General features: G+C 52.2%; 1 protein-coding gene and 1 long non-coding RNA gene across 5 annotated transcripts in view; one reads left to right on the top strand and one right to left on the bottom strand.

Moving 5' to 3' along the window:
- Positions 1 to 3,977: 3,977 nt before the first annotated feature.
- NR2F2 (nuclear receptor subfamily 2 group F member 2) lies at positions 3,978 to 17,468 on the bottom strand. Of its 3 annotated transcripts, none has more exons than XM_016141835.2 (3): positions 16,959 to 17,468; positions 8,307 to 8,834; positions 3,978 to 5,481 (listed from the first exon to the last, which is right to left on the bottom strand). In XM_016141835.2, the coding sequence occupies exons 1-3, from the start codon at positions 16,999 to 17,001 to the stop codon at positions 5,207 to 5,209; spliced, it is 846 nt and encodes a 281-aa protein (XP_015997321.1). In that variant the 5' UTR covers positions 17,002 to 17,468; the 3' UTR covers positions 3,978 to 5,206. The 3 variants fall into 3 exon arrangements, with proteins under 3 accessions (XP_015997321.1, XP_015997319.1, XP_015997320.1); XM_016141833.2 differs by lacking the exon at positions 16,959 to 17,468 and adding an exon at positions 10,505 to 11,796; XM_016141834.2 differs by lacking the exon at positions 16,959 to 17,468 and adding an exon at positions 9,043 to 9,785.
- LOC107509364 overlaps positions 16,035 to 18,365 on the top strand; it is a 40,836-nt gene continuing 38,505 nt past the window's right edge. For both annotated transcript variants that reach the window (XR_004954351.1, XR_004954352.1), the window contains exon 1: positions 16,035 to 16,265. This is a non-coding gene — a long non-coding RNA (uncharacterized LOC107509364). The remainder of the gene's footprint in view (positions 16,266 to 18,365) is intronic.

Genomic DNA, 18,365 nt, shown 5'->3' with positions numbered 1-18,365 from the left:
CGAGAGTCAGCTTTTCCCCCTTGATGACAATGGATGCAAAGGGGGAGGGAATCTGTTCTCTGTTACGAGAAGCTCTTCCTCGCTGTCCGCGTTTACAGATGCGTCCAGGAGGAGGGCAGATACCCAGCCCCTTTGTGTCTCCTTAGGAGAAACTGTCCCTTTTCCCTTTGGCTATGAAACTGGGTGTCCTTGCAGGGTTAGCAACTCGCTCAGCTTTTGAGAGTGAGTGAGAGAGAGAGAGAGAGAGAGAGAGAGAGAGAGAGAAGGAAAAGGAGATGGAATTAGGGATGGGGATGGAGGTGAGGGGGGCGGGACTGAGTCCTCTGGTTCACGCAGCAAAACTATTTCCCCGTCTTTCTTTGCCATACAAAAGATGGCTTTCCCCTAAACCAACACAGTAAGCAAACTTTAAAAAACTGGGGTCCTATTACAAACCAACGCCCAGCACTAACTGCTTTAAAATTACTGCATAATTAGATTTAGTTGAATTTCACCATTAATTAGGCAGCCGCACTGCAGGGAGCCTTTGAAATCTGAGAAAATGGGAAAAATCATCTGAAGCACGTTTTTTAAACCCAACTTCAATAAATCTTGATGAGGCCCGGAATTCAGAGCGGACCTCGCTCCCCTCCCAGGCGGCTGAGGGTCGGGGCTGGAGCTGAAAGTGGACGCGTGGGGTGTTCGGCCCGGGCCACTCCACTGTCACAGCGGAGGCCCTGGGGAGACCCTCTCTGGGAGGCCAGGTCTGTCCCACGGCCGCCCTCGCCGACTGTGACACCGCTTAGAGAAAGGGGACCCTCCGCAGCGGGCGCTCCCACGCGGGTTCACACATCTCTGGGGCCTGCGACCACCCGCCCGGAACCGGGCCTCGGCCCCCCGCGCGCCCCCAGCCCGCCCTGCGCCCCGAAAGCCACCGTCCCTAGAACTTTGACCTGCGAGCAGCAACTTGTGCCCACGTCCGGCGGGGTCCCCCAGCCCCAGCTGGGCCCGCGCGAAGCCCAGAGCAGCAACCCCTGCGTGACACGAGCGCGGGGACCCACCGAGGTCTGCACGCCCTGGTCACCCCCCGCCCCCCAACGTTCACACACTGAACATCCTTTGAGGGTCCAGACTGTTGCTTCCCCTGATTTGATTCTTGCTGGGGGGAGGGGGACATGAAATGAACTCTCCTGATTATTGGGGTGAGGGGGGTGCGCATGGAGAAGGGGATCCCTGCGTTACCACTGTCTCCCCCACCCATGCTGCTGCCTTAGTGGCAGAATCCTGGAGGACCCCGCTCCCTGGCCAACCGGCGTTTAAACGCGGGTTTTCCGCCTGCAGAAGGAATGGCCTTTGGCCTCCCCACCACCCCCCCCTTTTTTTTTTTTTTTTTTTTTTGCTTTTTTGGGAACCAATGTGTTTCCCATTACCCGGCCCGGCCTCGCCTGGCAGCCGGCGCTCGGCGAGCCATGGGCGACGCCATGTTGGCTCGGCTCGGAGCACCAAGTCAGACGCGAGCGCCGCGGCCGAGCGCCGCGCGCCGCGGCGCCCCCCGCCGGCCCCGGCCCGGCCCGGCCCGGCCCCCGCGCGCCGCCCGGCGCCCCGCGCCCCGGCCCGGCCGGGATCCCGCGGCCGCTGCCCGCGCCGCGCCCCGCGCCCCGCGCCGCGCGGCCGCCGGATGCTCCCGGCGCAGCCGGCCCCGGACGCCGCCGCCCGCGCCGCGCCTCGCAGCCCCGGCCCGCGGAGCCCTCCCGGGGGTGGGGGGGCCAGGGAGGGAGAGAGAGGGAGAGAGAGAGAGAGAGGGAGGCCGAGCGCCCGGGCTGGCATCCCCCCACCCCATCACCCCATCACCCCACCCCCAGACCCCCACCCCCGGCTCGGGCGTCCCCCCAGCTCTGCTAGAAAGTGGCGAGAAGCAGCGATCGCCCCTCTCTCCCTCTCCCTCTCCCGCTCTCCCTCTCTCTCTCTCCTCGGACTATTGTTGCCTTTCGCGTCTAACTGGGTTCTCTCACACCCCCGAGCGCCGAGAGGAGGAGGAGGAGGAGGAGGAGGAGGAGGAGGAGGAGGAGGAGGAGGTGGAGGAGGAGGGGGGGAGAGGGGCTGGGAAAAAGAAATAAAGCGAGCTCAGATCAGATGGGGGAGAGCGAAGAAGGGGGAAAGGGGAAAAAAAAAAAAAAAAAAAACCCAGCAAGGAAAAAGAGACACTTAAAGGGAAAGAGTCGCCATGTTTAGCAGCTTTTTTTTTTTTTTTTTTTAAAGATCTCGTCAATTTCACACAGAACGCACTCGCTGGGTCCCAGCCCTCGTCTTTTGTCCAATTCAGTCGCAGTAAAGATCTTTTGTTCTAACTCAGCGTGAAAAGAAAAACTTTCTTTAAATGCAATAAACTTAAACCAAGCTCAAGACTCTAAACAGATCCTCCTCCAGCCACTCTAAACACATACAAGGGGTTTTGTTTTAACCGTTTGAAAAATTTTGGGTCCTGTTTTCCTCCCTCGCAGACCCCAAGCTGATTGCCGAAACTTAGAGAGTGAGATTCCCAACGTTTACAACACATGCTTAAAGCATAATAAAACAGGGACTGTCTTTTGCTTTGAAAATCATAATTTATAATTTAATGCCAATAATAATTTACAACAAATGGCTGTTTACAATAAACTAACACAAAACAAATAAGGAAAAGGGCCTGTGTTTTACTTATTGGAGAAACTTCACACACTCGCATGGATAGCACTTGCAAAAGGAGAAAATAAAACAACCTACAGAACCTCCATCTAAAGGTCAGCGATATTCGGCCATAAGAACGTGCTTATATTTATGTACGTATGTATCTAGAGAAAGCAGCTGAGAGTCAGATGGAGAACTTTGCTCGAATGCACAAGTCAGAGATTTTTCTGGTCTAAGTGGATGGACCGGAACTCAGTATCAAAGTTTAACACACTTTACGAAATGACCCCTTTTTTTTTTACCTCCCCTACTCCCATCCCCTTCTGCAATTAAATCACAGCATAGTGAAATATGGAGGGGGGGGGTCGCTGAAAAGCCTCAATAAGAACAAAATTGCAAGCTCCCACGAACTGAGCTTTCTCCAAACCAGGAAAAGAGAAAGGGGATTGGGGGGGGGAGGGGGTTGGAGGAGACTCCAAAACAAAATAGTTCCTACTTTCAAATCAGCACACCCTGTCAAGTTTCCTTCCTTCTCTCTTTTCCTCTCCCTTCTTTTTCTTAATTTGGCTTCCGAGGACAAAGGATCTCAGAAGCAGTACAGATTGTATCTACACAATCCGAAATGTCAGAATGTCGATGTGTTTTTCTGTACGTAACGCCAATGGAAAAACTCTCACAGAATGCACAGAAAGGGGGAGGGGACAGGCAGGCCAACTGCGAGTTATCACATAGACGTTAAAAACAGACCCTTCAGCGCTGTGAGCTCTATCACTGAATCTGAGATCCTCTCAACAACCACGCTAGATGAGAAACCACAGAATATTTTTTAAAATCACACCTACTTCAGGAAAAACTCATTGCAAACCGCTGCCCTCTGTTTACAATGCTGTGATCAGCTCGCTTGAACCGTCTTCTGCGTTAACTGTCAGAAATGTACAAAACACTATTTTTTTCTGATCATAAAATAGATACTGATCTCAAGATTGCTAATACTTTTCACAATACCTTCCCTAAGCAGGCACTTAAGTGTGACAAATATAAGGGCCTTTTTTTTTTTCCCCTGGAAAATCCATTTTTAATTAAAAAGAGGATTAGGTGAATGGAGGTGGTTTACTATATCAGTATGGCACTTCCTAAACCATAGATAAACCATTAACTTCAGCTCCCCCCCACACGCACCCAAATTAAGCAGGCAAATACACTAGTCCACCTTTGAACAAACTGACTGAAGATCATAAACAAATGGACCGCCCAGCCCCGCTCTGCGAGAGCTCTGTTGGGGCGGGGGTCTCGCCTCGACAGAAGACATTCAGTGGGGACAGCCAAACAGGTTTCAGATATCAAATAATATTTTAATTTCTGAATACTTTCAATTTTCCTTGGAATATAACACACAAAGACTCGACCAAACAGTTCAGTTATTATAACTTTTACAGTATACAGAAATGTTGCACTTAAAAAAAAAAACCTTCAGTTTTTTTTAAAACACAAACTGTAAACTCTAAGATACTGAATCAATCACATTACCTATAAGTGCCAACAGTGTTATTTTGTCATGCTGATTTCAATGGTATTTTTTTTAAAAAGGGAAAATATCAACAATTATAATACAAAGGGTTTGCAAATATACAAACAGATATAGGATTTTCATAACAATTCAAGAACTAAGCGGGGACCCAATTCAAATTACAAAAGTTCACTTTTTATTCAAAACCTCAGCATGTGTCTTGGACACATTCCTTGGCTGCCAATAAATTCCACAGTTCATTCTCTTTCTTAAAATATTTTTAAAAAGCTAGGTTTGTCATGGTGTCTCTTTTTTTTGGGGGGGGGCAGGTAGGGAGAGTTAAATGTTGTATGTGGTTCCTTCAGCTCTCAAATCAGAGGGCTTGACTTCACCCAAAATTTTTGGTCACCACTTGTAAGTGCGTTTTCATCATCTTTGAGTTGCCTTCTAAAGTTTTATGTCTTCCTATGATATTTTCATGGACTCAAATTTTTTAATTCTTACAGAACATATATTTTTAAGGATATACAGTTTTTTTAAGAAGCCAAGATTATATCAAAACTTATTATAGAACCACAGAATAAACTGGTTTGGAACCAGGAAAGTACAAAAAAAAAGAACAGCGAGAGGTACATAGACACAGGACAATTAATAATTTGGAAAAAAGAAAAGACTCACTTTCTCCATTCTGCTAATTTTCTCCCAATCTCCTTAAATGCACTTTTAGCAATAGTTTTCAAAATTTTACCAAAAAAAAAAAAAAAGAAAAAGACTAATTTCCTTTTTATACAAAAATGATAAGTAGCAAGTTGTTCTGACCGACACAGGAGTTTTTTTTTTTTATGCATTCTGTAAAAGTTCATTTGACAGTCTTTTTATTTTATTTTTTTGAGATTCACAGTCCATTAAATTCTTCCCCTCTCTTCTTTTAGCAAACTTGTAACATCCTTTTATATCCTTTCTTAACAGAAGGAATTTAAGCAAACAAACCAGTCTTTTGCCTTTTTTTTTTTCTTTCTCTCTGTTTCACTCCCCCTTCTTATTTGGATTTATTTATTGGATTGCCATATAAGGCCAGTTAAAACTGCTACCGGACAGTAACATATCCCGGATGAGGGTTTCGATGGGGGTTTTACCTACCAAACGGACGAAAAACAATTGCTCTATCACTGAGGACGATACGGTGCGGAGGGACGGGAGGCGAAGCAAGAGCTTCCCGAATCGCGTTGGCTGGTTTGGGTACTGGCTCCTAACGTATTCTTCCAAAGCACACTGGGACTTTTCCTGCAAGCTTTCCACATGGGCTACATCAGAGAGACCACAGGCATCTGGAAGAAAGTTGGAAAAAAAAAAAAAAAGAGAGAGAGAGAGAGAGAGAAGAATTCAGTCATCAGATTAAGAGGTTTGAAATGGGTCACATGAGGTGTGTGTACAGTGCTCTGTCAAACTGCCCCAACAGGAGTTGGAGCAGATGCCTGGGTCCCGCAAAACGTGGGGGTGGGGGCGGGGGCGGGGAGAGCATGAGCTAGTCCTGGGGTATTTGCTGGAAAATAAAAAAATAAAATAAAATAAAAAAACACAGCTCGGTGCCTGGTGGCTCTTTCTCTGTCCCAGTCCTCAGGCTTGGTCACTGGGAGGCCCAAGCAAAGTGCGTTGGGTGAAATCTGGCTCAAGTCAGTAAACAGAGAGAGAAACAGAGGAAGCCCCAACTGCCAGCGCCCCTGCCCCTCCCCCTCCTCATCTGTAAATAATAGTTAGGCTTATAATTACATAGTGTGTGTGGGGGGGTGCGGGTGGGGGGCGACAACCTGGCCCAGCCCGGAGTAATGGCGCCCACGACCCAGCCTCAGATTCTCCCCAAAGAGGGCCACTCGTTTTTCTCCAGTCTTTGAAACTGATTTAAGTGGCCCTTTAAAGCTGATCTTGTCAGTTTAGCCTATTGAAGGGCAGCCATGCAAACTGTGATCTCTCTGTTCATTTGAGCTGTTTCTTTTCCCCCTTTTCTTCTCTCTCCCTTTTTCTCTTACCCCCCCCCCCCTTATTTTTTTTTTTAAACCCAGGTCCCTTCAAGAAGAACCACCACCCCCCCCCCCTTTCTCCCTGTTATCTTCAGGAAAACACTTTTCTTTTTTCGGATACGTGAAGATACAATACACGCCTTTGAAATGAGAGGCTTCTGTGGGGGGGGGGGTTGGGGGAGGCGGTGCAGGTTGTGACCTGACCTTTCGGGGCTCCCCAGACGAGACTGGGGCCGACGCATGCATAGTGTGAATCTTAAAACAGATCTGCGAAGACAGTAGTCGCAAACGGCCACCCCCAAAACCAGAACACACATGCGATCTTCCCGTGTGTGTCTGTGGGTCTGTGTGTGTCCACAGACTGAAGAGGTGTCTGTGGGCAGGAATGGAAAGATCTGTTTGCAGAGAAGTCCTTCCTTCTGCACTGGCGCTGTGTGTCCCCCACCCCGCCCCTGTGAATCGGATGCCAGAAACCTTTATCTCTTTGTGGGGCGATTTGCATTCCCCACATAGGCCTCTACGTTTTGCAAATAGTAATAAATTAAAGCCTTACGACAGTACTAGGCATTTCTTTCCTTGAAAGACCAAGGGCGAGGCTAAGAGCTAACAATGATATCAAGAAATTAACAGCCACCCCCTTCGTCTGGGAACGCGGGTTGGGCGCGGGGTTGGGGGACAGGGCTGAGGGTGGCCATGGGGCAGGGAAAGAGCCTGCTTGTACATTTGCATCGGGCAAACGTTCCAGTTATGACAGGTCCCCCGAGAAAAATAATCCAGATTTCAAGGCTCCGCACACAGCTCTTCCTGGCCCAGCCACTCTGCCCTCTCATTGATTACCTAAGGACTTTGGAAGGCAGACTTTGGGGTGGCCTGTGGGGGGTTTAGGTAAAAAGCAGCTGTGTAGAAAAGGCAGTGGGGTTAGGGACTCGCAACCCTCAGTAGAGTCAGCTAATGACTTGGGTCCCCAGATTTTTTGCGAACAATAAGGAAGGGACTTATTGTGGGTCTTTTTGTCTGCCACATGGACTGGAAAGCTTTCCTAGCACCCAATTTCCAGTTGGAAAAAAGTGGGGGTGTGGAGACAAACCAGTGGTGATTAGGTTCCCAGCCCTACCAACATCCGAATGGTCCTCAGGCTCAACTGGGAACCCTTTCCCTCCTCAGGCTTGACAAAGGGATCAGCTGACAATTTAGCACAAGAAGGTGGAGGGGGTGATTTCCACCCACCTGGGTTAGGCTCAACCTAGCCCTGAGGCAGCCAAAAGGCTCAGGTGTGGCCCAGAGTGAAAAGCCAGACACCTTCAAAAATCATTTGGCCTCAAGAGTTAATTAATATTAGATCTATTACTCACACAGGTTAAACTACATGCAAACTAATTAGATTTCATAATGCAGTCAATGATGGTTTTATATCTCCGGCAACATTCTCATGCAGCCCAAGCTGGCAGACACTTGGGTTTGTTTGAAAATCGTTTTAAGTGTTTGCCTGGGCATGGAAGCCAGAGGCCAGAGTCTTCAACCCCTCGCTGACATTCTGAGGAGTTCCGATGGCCCTGTCTCCCCCTCGCCCCTTCTGGGGACCCCGCCTCCCCTCTCCTGGCAGTCTGCATCGTTTTAATAAGAATATGACTTTGAAAATTGGCGCCTTCGGGTTGGATGTGCCTGGAGCCCCAGATCCTACTGCCTTAACAGGCAAACTTTTCCCCTGCAGGGGCAAACTTCCCTCTGCGGGATGCCAGCACTGCCCCAGGGCTCAGGGGCATCTCCTAGAGGCTCAGCCAGGGTGACAGAGAGGACCACGGGGGGGGGGGGTGGAGAAGATCCACAGGTTCAGCTGGCCCAGAGGGCCTGGGGCCCAGGGAGGCTGGCTGGAGGGGCAACAGGCCCAAGAGGCTTCCCCTTGGCCTATCTGGAGAGTCAGCGGTTGAAGCATCCTTTGCGGCCCGGATTCCTCTCCTTGCCCCAGAAGGCCTGCTGGGGCCCAGCGCACATTCAAAGTTCTCACTCCAAGTTGCACGCAACAGTTTGGCTTTTCAGTAGGGGGTGGGAGGGCGGGGTGTGGGGGGCTCAGGTTGTCTGGGCCCTAACTCCGGGCTAGGAGCCCCTGGGTGTCAGAAGGCGGGGTTCCTTCCTACCTGAGGTGAACAGGACTATGGCCTTGAGGCAGCTGTACTCGGCGGAGTCAACGTGTAGAGCCTTGAGCTTCTCCACTTGCTCTTGGAAGATCCGTATGTGGTCCATAAAGGCGACCACCCGGTCGGCGGACATGGGCGAGGCGTGTAGGCCGGCGGCGGCCAGGAGCGGGGCGACGTGGAGGGGCATGGAGCATTGCGCCGCGTTCAGCACGAACAGCTCGCTCCAGGTGAGGCGAAGCAGGGCCACCTGGTCGGTGATCTGCAGGTCGGGGAAGAAGGGGATGTTGCGGGCCCACTCGACGGCGCTGAAGAGCATCCGCGCGGCCAGTTCGCAAATGTTCTCGATGCCCATGATGTTGTTGGGCTGCATGCACTGGCTGCCGAAGCGCGACGTGGGGTAGGGCTCGGCGCGCAGCAGCAGAGAAATATATCCCGACAGGTACGAGTGGCAGTTGAGGGGGTCCCCGTTGGTCAGGGCAAACTGCCCGTGGGTCGGCTGGGTGGGCGGCATCCTGCCTCTCTGGACGGCTGTGGGGGAGGAAAGGAGACACTCCGCGGTTAGTGACCGGCCCGGGTCCCCAGCCCGACCCCCACCTGTCCCAGGGCGCGAGAACAGGGCCGCCCGCCCCTCCAGCGAGGCGCCAGGGCCAGCGCCCGGGGAGTCGCCGGGAGCCCGGCAGCTCGGCTCCGCCACCGCCCCCCGGGCCAGCTCTGGCGGCCACAACCGCACACTTGCCTCCGAGGCCCGCTCGGGGCTGGGTCGCCGAGGACCCGGAATTGGCCACTTTGCCTCGGGGTCCCCGGCGCGGTGGGCGGGATGGAGCATTTGGGGGCATCTTTCTTCTTTACTGCTAAACAGCTGATATTATTGATTGGAGGAGAGGGAGCGGGAGGGGCGAGTCTGAGGTTGGGGGGGGGGGGAGGGAGAGACGCTTTTGCAAAAGACACGGGGTTCACCCCCGACCGCCTGTGGCCGCCCCGGAACGACTGTCCCCCCCCCCCTCCCCGAACCTCGCAGCCCCAGCCGCAGCCGCAGCCCCAGCCCGGGCGGAGGACTCCCGGAGGGAGACGAGCAGAGAGAGCCGAGGTCTGGCGGCAGACTCGTCACTGTGATCGCAGACAGGGAGCCAGGGGGAGAGGGCGGAGAGGCAGAGGCCGGCGCCGCGAGAGGAAGCCGGGGAGAGGCGGGCAGCGAGTGGCCGGCGCAGCCCCGCGCAGGGCCCGGGAGGCCCGGGCGCAGCCGGCGAGGCTCGGCCCGGGGCTGTTATCTGACGCCGGACCGGGAGATCGGCTCTCCCAGAAACACAAAGGAAACCCGGGCGACCGCTCTCGCCCCAAGCCGGAGCCCGCGCCCGGCGCGCCATTGGCCGAGTCCGGCTCGCGGCGCTCGGCGAATTTTCTATCACAAAAGACCCAACTCGCGCAGAGCGAAAGCGGCGGCCCAGGGCCCGCGCCCACCCTCTCCCTACGCCCTATCCCGCTCTCCTCCTTTCAAAAGTGAAAGGAAAAAAAAAAAAAAAAAAAAAAAAAGAAAATAGAGGAATTTTTTTTTTTTTTTAGCAGAATGTTAATCCACGGAGGGTCACATGGGCGCTGCCCGGGCGTCAGCGTTAATACGGCGAAGAGCATAAAATTGCCATTTGTAATTTGAACCTCCTGTACAAAAAGTACAATCTCAGGTTGGTTTTTTTTTTTTTTTTTGAGAGGGTGGGGGCTGGGGAGAAGAGGGGTGGGGAGGAGGGCCATATGTTGAACATGCAGAAAAAACCAGGAGAGAGAGAGAGAGAGAGAGAGAGAGAGAGAGAGAGAGAGAGAGAGAGAAACTGAGAGGGAGAAGTAAACCAGGCTTTTACAACAACGGCAGCAGGAACCGCCACCCATCCCCTTGCAGAGAGGCGAAGTCGAATGAACTCGCAGTCCACGCAAAGAACACGAAAACGGCCCAGAGACAGAGAGACAGAGAGACAGAGAGTGGAGGAGAGATCGGTCGGCCGAAGCATGCGGATGGGGGGGGGGAATAGAGGGGGGCCCGGGCTCCAGTGCACGACTTGCCCCTCTGAGCTGCAGTGCAAGAGGAGAGACAGAACTTGGGGACTCCAGCGTCCTTACCCAGAGCAGGCTATAGCCAAACGCACCCAGGGCCCCGGGACCCCAGGCGAGGTGGGGGGGGGGGGTTTGGAGAAATGAGAGGCCGATACCTTCCCGTCTCATGCCCACTTTGAGGCACTTTTTGAGGCGGCAGTACTGGCACTGGTTGCGGTGGTGCTGGTCGATGGGACAGTTCCGGTTGGCGCGGCACGTGTAGCTGAGGTTCCTCCGCACGCTGCGCTTGAAGAAGCTCTTGCAGCCCTCGCACGTGAACTGGCCGTAGTGCTTGCCGCTCGACTTGTCCCCGCACACCACGCACTCGATGTGCTGCTGCTGCTGCTGCTTGTCGCCTCCCGGGCCGCCGGGGCCGCCCTGGCCTCCGGCCGCCGTCTGGGCCGGCGTGCTGGCCGGGCCCCCTTGGCCGGGCGTCTGTGGCGTGTGCGGGGCGCCGGGCGGCGGGCCGGGCACAGGCGGCGCCTGCGAGGCCTGGCTGCCCTGCGAGCCGGGCACCTCGTCCTGGGGGTCGCGCCACGTGCTGACTACCATTGCCATATCTATGGGGGCCGCGTCCGGACTTCCTGCTCCCCTGGCTGCGGGCGGCGGCGGCGGCTCCCGGGTCGCGGGCTCCGGCGCGCCGCCTTTTGTGTGCGCGAGGGTGCGAGAGGGCGCGGGAGGGCGCCCCGGGTGCTCGGAGGGGGGCTGGTGGGTCGAGGTCGGTTAGTTTTTCCTTTTTTGTTTCTGTTTTTGCAAAGTTTTGTCGATGGCTCGTCTGGCCCGGTGTGTTTGTTTTGTTTGTGTCGCTCGGCTCAGCTTTGTTGGTTTTCGGGGGGCTTGCCGCCGGGGAGGGGAGGGGAAGGGGGCCCGGGGAGAGCGAGTGGGAGCAGAACGTGGAGGGAGAGGGAGGGAGGGAGAGCTGCAAGTCGATTGTCTGGCTTCAAGACAGAAGTAGGAGGCAAAAAAAAAAAAGAAAGAAAAAAAGAAAAAAAAAAAAAAAGGAAAATCTCTCCAAAGACCTCGCTCGCTCCCACTCTCTCCCTCCCTCTCCGTTCACGCGCTCGCTCGCTCTCAGGGCTGGTGTGCCGCGGAGTCGCAGGAGGAGGAAGAGGAGGAGGACAGGCGACTGTCCGGGGGCCAAGTCCAGGGCAGCCCACAGTCAGCCATTCAGGAAAGCCATGGAGATCAGGAGGACCGGGAGAGCGGAGGCGCCGGTCGTGGGCGCGCCCAGGGAGCCGCGCAGGCCGGGGCGGAGGCCGGCGGCCCGCGGAGTGGCCGGAGCGCTGCCCGGGTCCGGGGGAATCAGCATGAAAGTGGTCCGCGTCCGGCGCTGCGCGGCGTGGTCCCGGCGCGGGGCCGCCGCCGCCGCCGCCTGCCCCGGGCGCCCGGCGCGCGCCTGGCTCGCTCCGGCCGCCGCCGCCCGCTCGCGCCGGATGGAGGCCGCTCGCCGCTCCCCGCGGGGCCGCCCGGGCCGCCGCCGCCGCCGCCGCCGCCGCCGAAGCCGCCGGGTCGGGCCCGGAGCCGCCGCGTCTAGCGCCGCCGCCGCCGCTGAAGCCGCTGCTGCCGCTGCTGCCGCCGCCGGAGCCGCCGCTGCTGCCGCTGCTGCTGCTGCTGCTGCCGCCGCCGCCTCACACACATAGGGAAAGAGTCAACTCGCCGGCGGCGGGGGAGAAAGGATAAGAGAGAGAGAGGAGCGCAGATCACCACCTAGAAGCACATCCTTCGTGCGCAGCGCGGAGAGGGAAAGACGGAGAGAAAGAATGAAAGAGGGGAAAAAAAAGGCAGCACGGCCCCCGGAGAAAGGAGGCAACTCGGGGAGAGGAGGAGGAGGAGAAGAAAACACACACGCGCGCACGCACACACACACCGCGGAGAGAAAAGAACAGAGAATCAAAGTGATCAAATATGCTAAAAAGGGGGGCGCGGGAGGGAATGCGATTTATAGGCGCCGGGGCTGGCAGAAGTGGCTTCTCCGCGATCAGCTCACTGAGCTCTCTATATAGTGAACTTTGACACGACTGCTGCAACTTAGCGCACGTTGCCATGGCGACGGCGCGCCTTATAAGGCAGCAGCCGGGGTTGGCCTGGCCAGGCGCGCGCGCGCCGCCCCCTCGCCGTCATTGGCCGGAGCGCGGCGGCCCCGCCATGGCGGCCGCGGCGCTCAGCTCGGTCCTAGCGCGAGTGGCGTCGCGGCTGCGGCGCGGGGCGCCCGGGGTGCTCGGGGGTGGGGGTGGGGGGCGGGGAGGGGCGGCCGCCGAGCGCGAGAGGGGGCCCCGGCCGACCCCCGGGCGCGCGGCCCCGGCGCCCTGCGCACCCCGCGCCCGAGGTTTCCGCCCCGGCGCGGAGAGGAGCGCGGCGCGCACACACAACGCCTCTTAAAGGCTCCGCGAGAGGCTTCGGATGCGATCGGGGACTTCGCCTCTCGCAACTTGGCGATGCCACGAAATCCGCCGCTCGCGCACCACCCGGGACTCCCGGCGCATCTTTGTGCCCGCGGTACCAGAGAGAAAAGGAAAAAAGTTCCCCGCTTTCTTTACAGAGGGCTAGTGAGTGGGGGCGGGACGGTGCCCCCGAACCGAGCTCGCAGGCGTGTTTCCAAACGAAAGAGTTGGCCAAATCCGGGTGATGGTGGACCCTTCTCTTAATCGACTCTGATCACATGCTCGGTTTGGTGGCTCGTTTATTTTTCGAAGAGGAAAAGAAAAGAAAAAAAAAAAAGCCGCTCAGAGTCTGTCTTTTTCCTCGTAGGGTTAACATGGCACAGGTATGTGGCCTGACATTTGAATTGCTCAAAGAAAGCATCTCGGATGCTGAGAAGTGGAAGTAGACTTCATCTCATTGGCATGATGCGATTACAATCAATTTTCCTCAACTTTATCCTCTGTCGTTGGTTTTGGCGAACTCGCAAGCCAGCGTCCTGCCACACACTCGGTCGTGGTGAGACGGGAAAAGACCGATCTGTCCACTGATGGACAAGCAGAGGCAGCCTCCCGGCCTCCCCCGTGCATACCCCCTGAACACGCATGTAAACGCACAAGTATCAGATGCATATTTGTCAATGTACACAGACAAAGACTTCAGCGACTGTGCTTCTAGGTCACAGAACAGTTGAGTGCGGACTTCATTGTCCCTCAAGTTTCTTGAAAGTATTCATATAGCCCTTAAAATACAGCCAGAGATTCTGCCCCAAATTGGGAATAATACCGGACAACTCGCAAGAACCACAGAGCAGCCATGTTCTACCTCAAGAAATTCACTGCAATCCGACCAACTTCATAGCCTCTGCCATTCTGCCCAATGCTCCAAAATCTTCCAGACCGTTGTGTCTCTGAATTCCAAAGCACTGGGTTTTAAACATCAAGCATCTAGAATTGCCCCCCACCAAATACACTGTATTCAAATGCAAGAACCTTTCTGTTTGATTAGGACAAGTTAGTGGGTTATGATTATTCCACATACATAGAAGAAAATTGTGACTCCGGCATACACACTTTGCACCAAGGGAAAAAAAAATTGTGAGCTGGTAAGCCAAGCAGGTTTGTGAACAACTAAAATATTTTGTACATAAAACACCCTGAGCTACAGGAAATATGAACACATTTAAACAGTAATTAACGACACAGGAAAGCGTTCTCGATGGTTCAAAAAATGGAGGAGATGAAGGATTTTTTTTTTTAAAAAAAACATAAACCATACGTTGCATTGACATGTGTAGATTGTATTTTGCATTCGGTATCCTTTACAGACACAGGCAGAGTACAAGGTAGGAACTAAGTGGACATGTAGGCAGACGGGGGCTAGTATTTAGGGATGGAGGAATCCTCATTTCTGCTTCATTTCTGAAACCTTAGCTCTCACCCTTTCTCCGCTAAAATCACATACTTCAGGAAAGCTGCAGGTACTGGGATTATTTGAAAGTTGTAAAGAAGAAACGTATAGTGGTCACTGAACTATCATAAACCTAGTGAGTAATGAGATCGCCACAGAGCCAAGCCAGGCTGAGAAATTCAGGTTGATTAGAGACACAATATAACTTTCTCCTAAAGAGAACAAGAAGGATGGAAAAGGAATTATTTCAGGGAGGGTTTTCAGCCTCTGTGATTCGAGAAATTGCCTAGTGCTACAAAAATACCAGTAGATTAGAGGCAAGCTCAGCAGAGATGTTGTGGGCTGGGTTGGAATAGGAAGTCTGATGTCAGTCCCCATCTCAATGGAATAGAAGATAGAATAATTGATTACAGGGAAATGTTGATCTCGCCTCTTGTACAGACACTTCCATGGCAAGATCACCTTTTACAAACATACAGTGGGAAGATTTTCAGGAGGAAGAGGGCTCCCCAGTCCACTTAGAGATATTTGGTATTTGAAGTCTGCTCTGGTGGCCTCAGATTTAAAATGAAGAATTTCCCAGCCACCTTCAGCGGAGAGAGTGGAGCCTGCTGGGCACACGACCACAGAGCTGCCGTGAAGTCAGAAGTGTCTCATTTTGTATGTTAGGGCTCATTCATAGTTTTGCAGATGCCATTAAAAAGTAAGTAAGTAAGTAAATAAATAAATACATAAATAAATAAATGTATCAATCGTGCTTAATTTTACTGTGTAGAAGGAGGCCTGCAGACTGAGAAAAAAAAGGAAAAATACTTTTTAAAGTCTTCTTTAGAGACACTCATTTTCCTTGAATAAAACAGCTCTAAGACGGATAAATATCAATATATTATTACCGGTAAAAAAAATAATAAAACCCCAAAAAACAAAAACAAAAAACAAACCAAAAAAAAAAAAAAAACACCAAACCATCCAACTCAGCCTTTTATTGCAGATGTAAATTTATTTTAATGAGAAGAATGGCAAGCTTTAATTTGGCCCGAGAAAGTTGGAAACATTTGTCTTACTCTGGGAATTAAAAAGAAAAGAAAACCCATGCAGGAATATGCGTTTCTTGCAGAGAGCGGCCTGAAGGTTATCATTCTTCACAGATTAAGCCACCATATGAATACAGAGCCCAGCAAATACCGAGTTTAACTCTGAACTCAGTAGAAACCAGTTCTGTCTCTCAGGAGTCAGTGAATTCCTCCTTTCCCTCGACTAGCCCGTGTGTGTATGTGTGTGTATGTGTGTGTGTGTGTGTGTGTGTGTGTGTGTGTGTGTGTGTGTGTGTGTGTCTTCTCGTGCAGCACACTGGTGTTCTTTCTCTGAATAGGAAAAAGGAGGCTTCTATTGTGCCCCATCGAACTTCCAAGTCAATGCAATTTTTAACCACTGGCTTGTGGTACTTTGAAAATCACCAGGGGCTGTCAGAGTTGGGTCCTCTGAAAAATTTACAGTGCTAAATCAGAGCATATGCTGGGAGGGGAAAAAAATTGCTTAAGATTGGAGCAAGTACAGTATCGGTCTGCCCCCTAGTGTAAGAGTCCTCGCTGCCTAAAATTCAACTTTAAAAGAAAGGAAGCCCTTAAAGGGAAAGGACTTAAGGCTCACGTAGGCATAGGAGAAGGAAACTTCTGTACATTTTAATCTGAATAATGCTCCGGGATTTCAAATTAATTGGCTCTGGCTTGGTTGGACCGGCCCGGATCTCCCCACCTCTTGCATTTCCCAAGTCACGGGCGGAGAGGTGATGCGTCCCCCCCCACCCCCACCCCCCCCTGAACTGGGTTTATGTGCGTCTCCCCTCACCCCCTCCTCTCTTTTTTCTTTCTCTGTCTCTGTCGTCTCTCTCGCTGGCTTTTTTTTTTTTAAATGAGGAACCGTGTTCCTTGAACGTTCTGGACAGAGCCCAGATTGCTTCTTAAGTCAGCCCGCCGCGGTTGCAATAGACAGCAAAAAGGTAAACGTTTGCCTGAAATCCGCGCGCCAGCTCCTCCACCCCGCCCGATGGTGAGTACCCTTCTCGTTGCGATTGTCCTCCTAGCTTAACCGGGCGCTCGGCTCCCGGAGCCGCGGGGCCGAGGGCTCCGGGAGCCGCTGGCGTCCCTTCCCTGGCTAGCTGGCTGGCCGGCTGGCTGGCTGTCAGTTGCACAAGGTTGCAAGACGCAGCTCGGGCGGCGAACCGAACAGTAAATTCTGAGACTTAGCGCGGAGCCTAGCGGCTCCTTTGCTAGGAGATCGAGTCGTCTATTGCTCGGAAAAAAAAAAAAAAAAAAAAAAAGACGCTTAGAGGACTGGTTTGCAGTTTGCTCTATCGGAGGCATGAGTTTGAGCAGACAGGACGATGAGAAGGGAGGCACCGCAGTCTTTATGCTCCAGTTTAATCATATTTTGGCAGCTTTGCGATTGTATTTTCCCCCTCTCCCCCCTCCGCCGCCTCTCCTTCCACACACATGTAATAAAATATGGCAATGCATTGAATTGACTCCCCCCGCCCCACGAACCCCTCAAACCACAGTCCTAGGCATTTCATACACGATAGCAACCCGATTCTTTTTTTTTTTTTTTTAAAAACCCCAAGTCATCCCCAACCCCACACAGCACAAGGAGAAAAGTGAGAAAAGAGAAAGAGAGAGAGAGAGAGAGAGGGAGAGAGAGAGAGAGAGAGGAAAAAATACCCCAAAATACTGTAAGTAAACATACCAAAACCATATTTGCCTTGTTCAAGGTCCCAAATCGCTTGCATCTTCTTCCTACACTGGAATAACTCTCCTTTAGTTTGGCGGGTGAAATAAGCGCTTTGTTGGACCCCGAAAAGATGTGTCTTTGATAATTAAAGAGACTCTCTTCCTCGGTGTTTATCTAAGCGATTGTGCAAACTGATAAAAAGTAGGCACTAGCCTGCAGGCGACAACAGGAAAGGTAAAGGGATAGTTCGTCCACCTCAAGGAAGTACTTCCCCATGAATCAGGAGCTCTCAGCCTAGGAAACCCTGCATACTAACTTTAGAGAGAGGAGGTTGTACATAGCTGCTGAGGAATGCAAGCCTCGCCTTTAAGAAAGAAAAAAAAAAAAAAAAAAAAAAAAGCCCAAACCGTAGGTAGGAGATGTCTGGAGTGATCCTTGTCTCTCATCTCATTCCTTACAAGGAAGAGTGCGTTGTTACACCTTGTTTGGGGCTGGAAAGACGAGACTTTAAAAACACCCGTCCAATGGAGGAAAAAAAAAAAAAAAAAAAAAAAAAAAACCTCCCAACTTAATGAGTTTAGTCGGAGGCTGGAGCAAACGGCTCAGCCTCAGCAGAAAACTGCCAACAACTCTAGGCGATATTGCAAAATAAGACGACCCGAGGCACAGCCAAATTCCACCGTTTGGGGTCGAGAGGGATGGAGGCTAATCCTAAAGCAAGTTGGAAAAAAATTTTAAAAAAAGGCAGAGGTGAGAGAGGAGGAGGGAGAAAGCAGCAGCCAGGCAGGCTGGTGGACAGGCTCCCCTCGCCCTGCATCCGAGACAGAACTAGAAACAGGAGGACGTTTTTCCTAGGAATCCGTTGGAATCCTCATTTTCTACTTTTAACTCAAGTTCCCCCAAGTGATTTTTTTCCCTCTCCCCCTGAAGATTCGTGCCCTCTCCTTTCCCAGTCCCCATTCTAGAACTTTCCTGAAGTGGAAACCTATTTCTTTTTTTTTTTTTGGGGGGGGGATCATTCATGATCATTCAGATCATGAATGCTTGATTTACCCCTCCCTCCCTCCAAACCCCAGGGTGGATAAAGGAAGCAGAAATACAGTAACTAGAGAAAATGAGAATAAAGTATGCAGCTTCTCTCAGTTTAATACAGTTTTAACTAATGGATTTTTTTTTGTTTTGTTTTGTTTTAAGAGAAGAATAATGGGGAAACACGGATCTTTTATTTTAGGAAACTGTTATGGTAAGATGTATGTCAGACTTGACAAATGGAACTAAAGCTCTTCGCTGCTTCTTGTCCTTGTCTTAAACAGGAATTAAGTTAAACACAGTGCTGAATGTTAATTACATGTTTACTGGCTAATGAAAATTACAAATGGTTTTGCCACCTCAAACAATGATGAAAACTCTGAAGACACTGTA

This window comes from Rousettus aegyptiacus, unplaced genomic scaffold, assembly GCF_014176215.1.
Source record: "Rousettus aegyptiacus isolate mRouAeg1 unplaced genomic scaffold, mRouAeg1.p scaffold_m13_p_14, whole genome shotgun sequence".
Taxonomy (NCBI): domain Eukaryota; kingdom Metazoa; phylum Chordata; class Mammalia; order Chiroptera; family Pteropodidae; genus Rousettus; species Rousettus aegyptiacus.
This window is presented reverse-complemented; position numbering and strand designations above follow the sequence as displayed.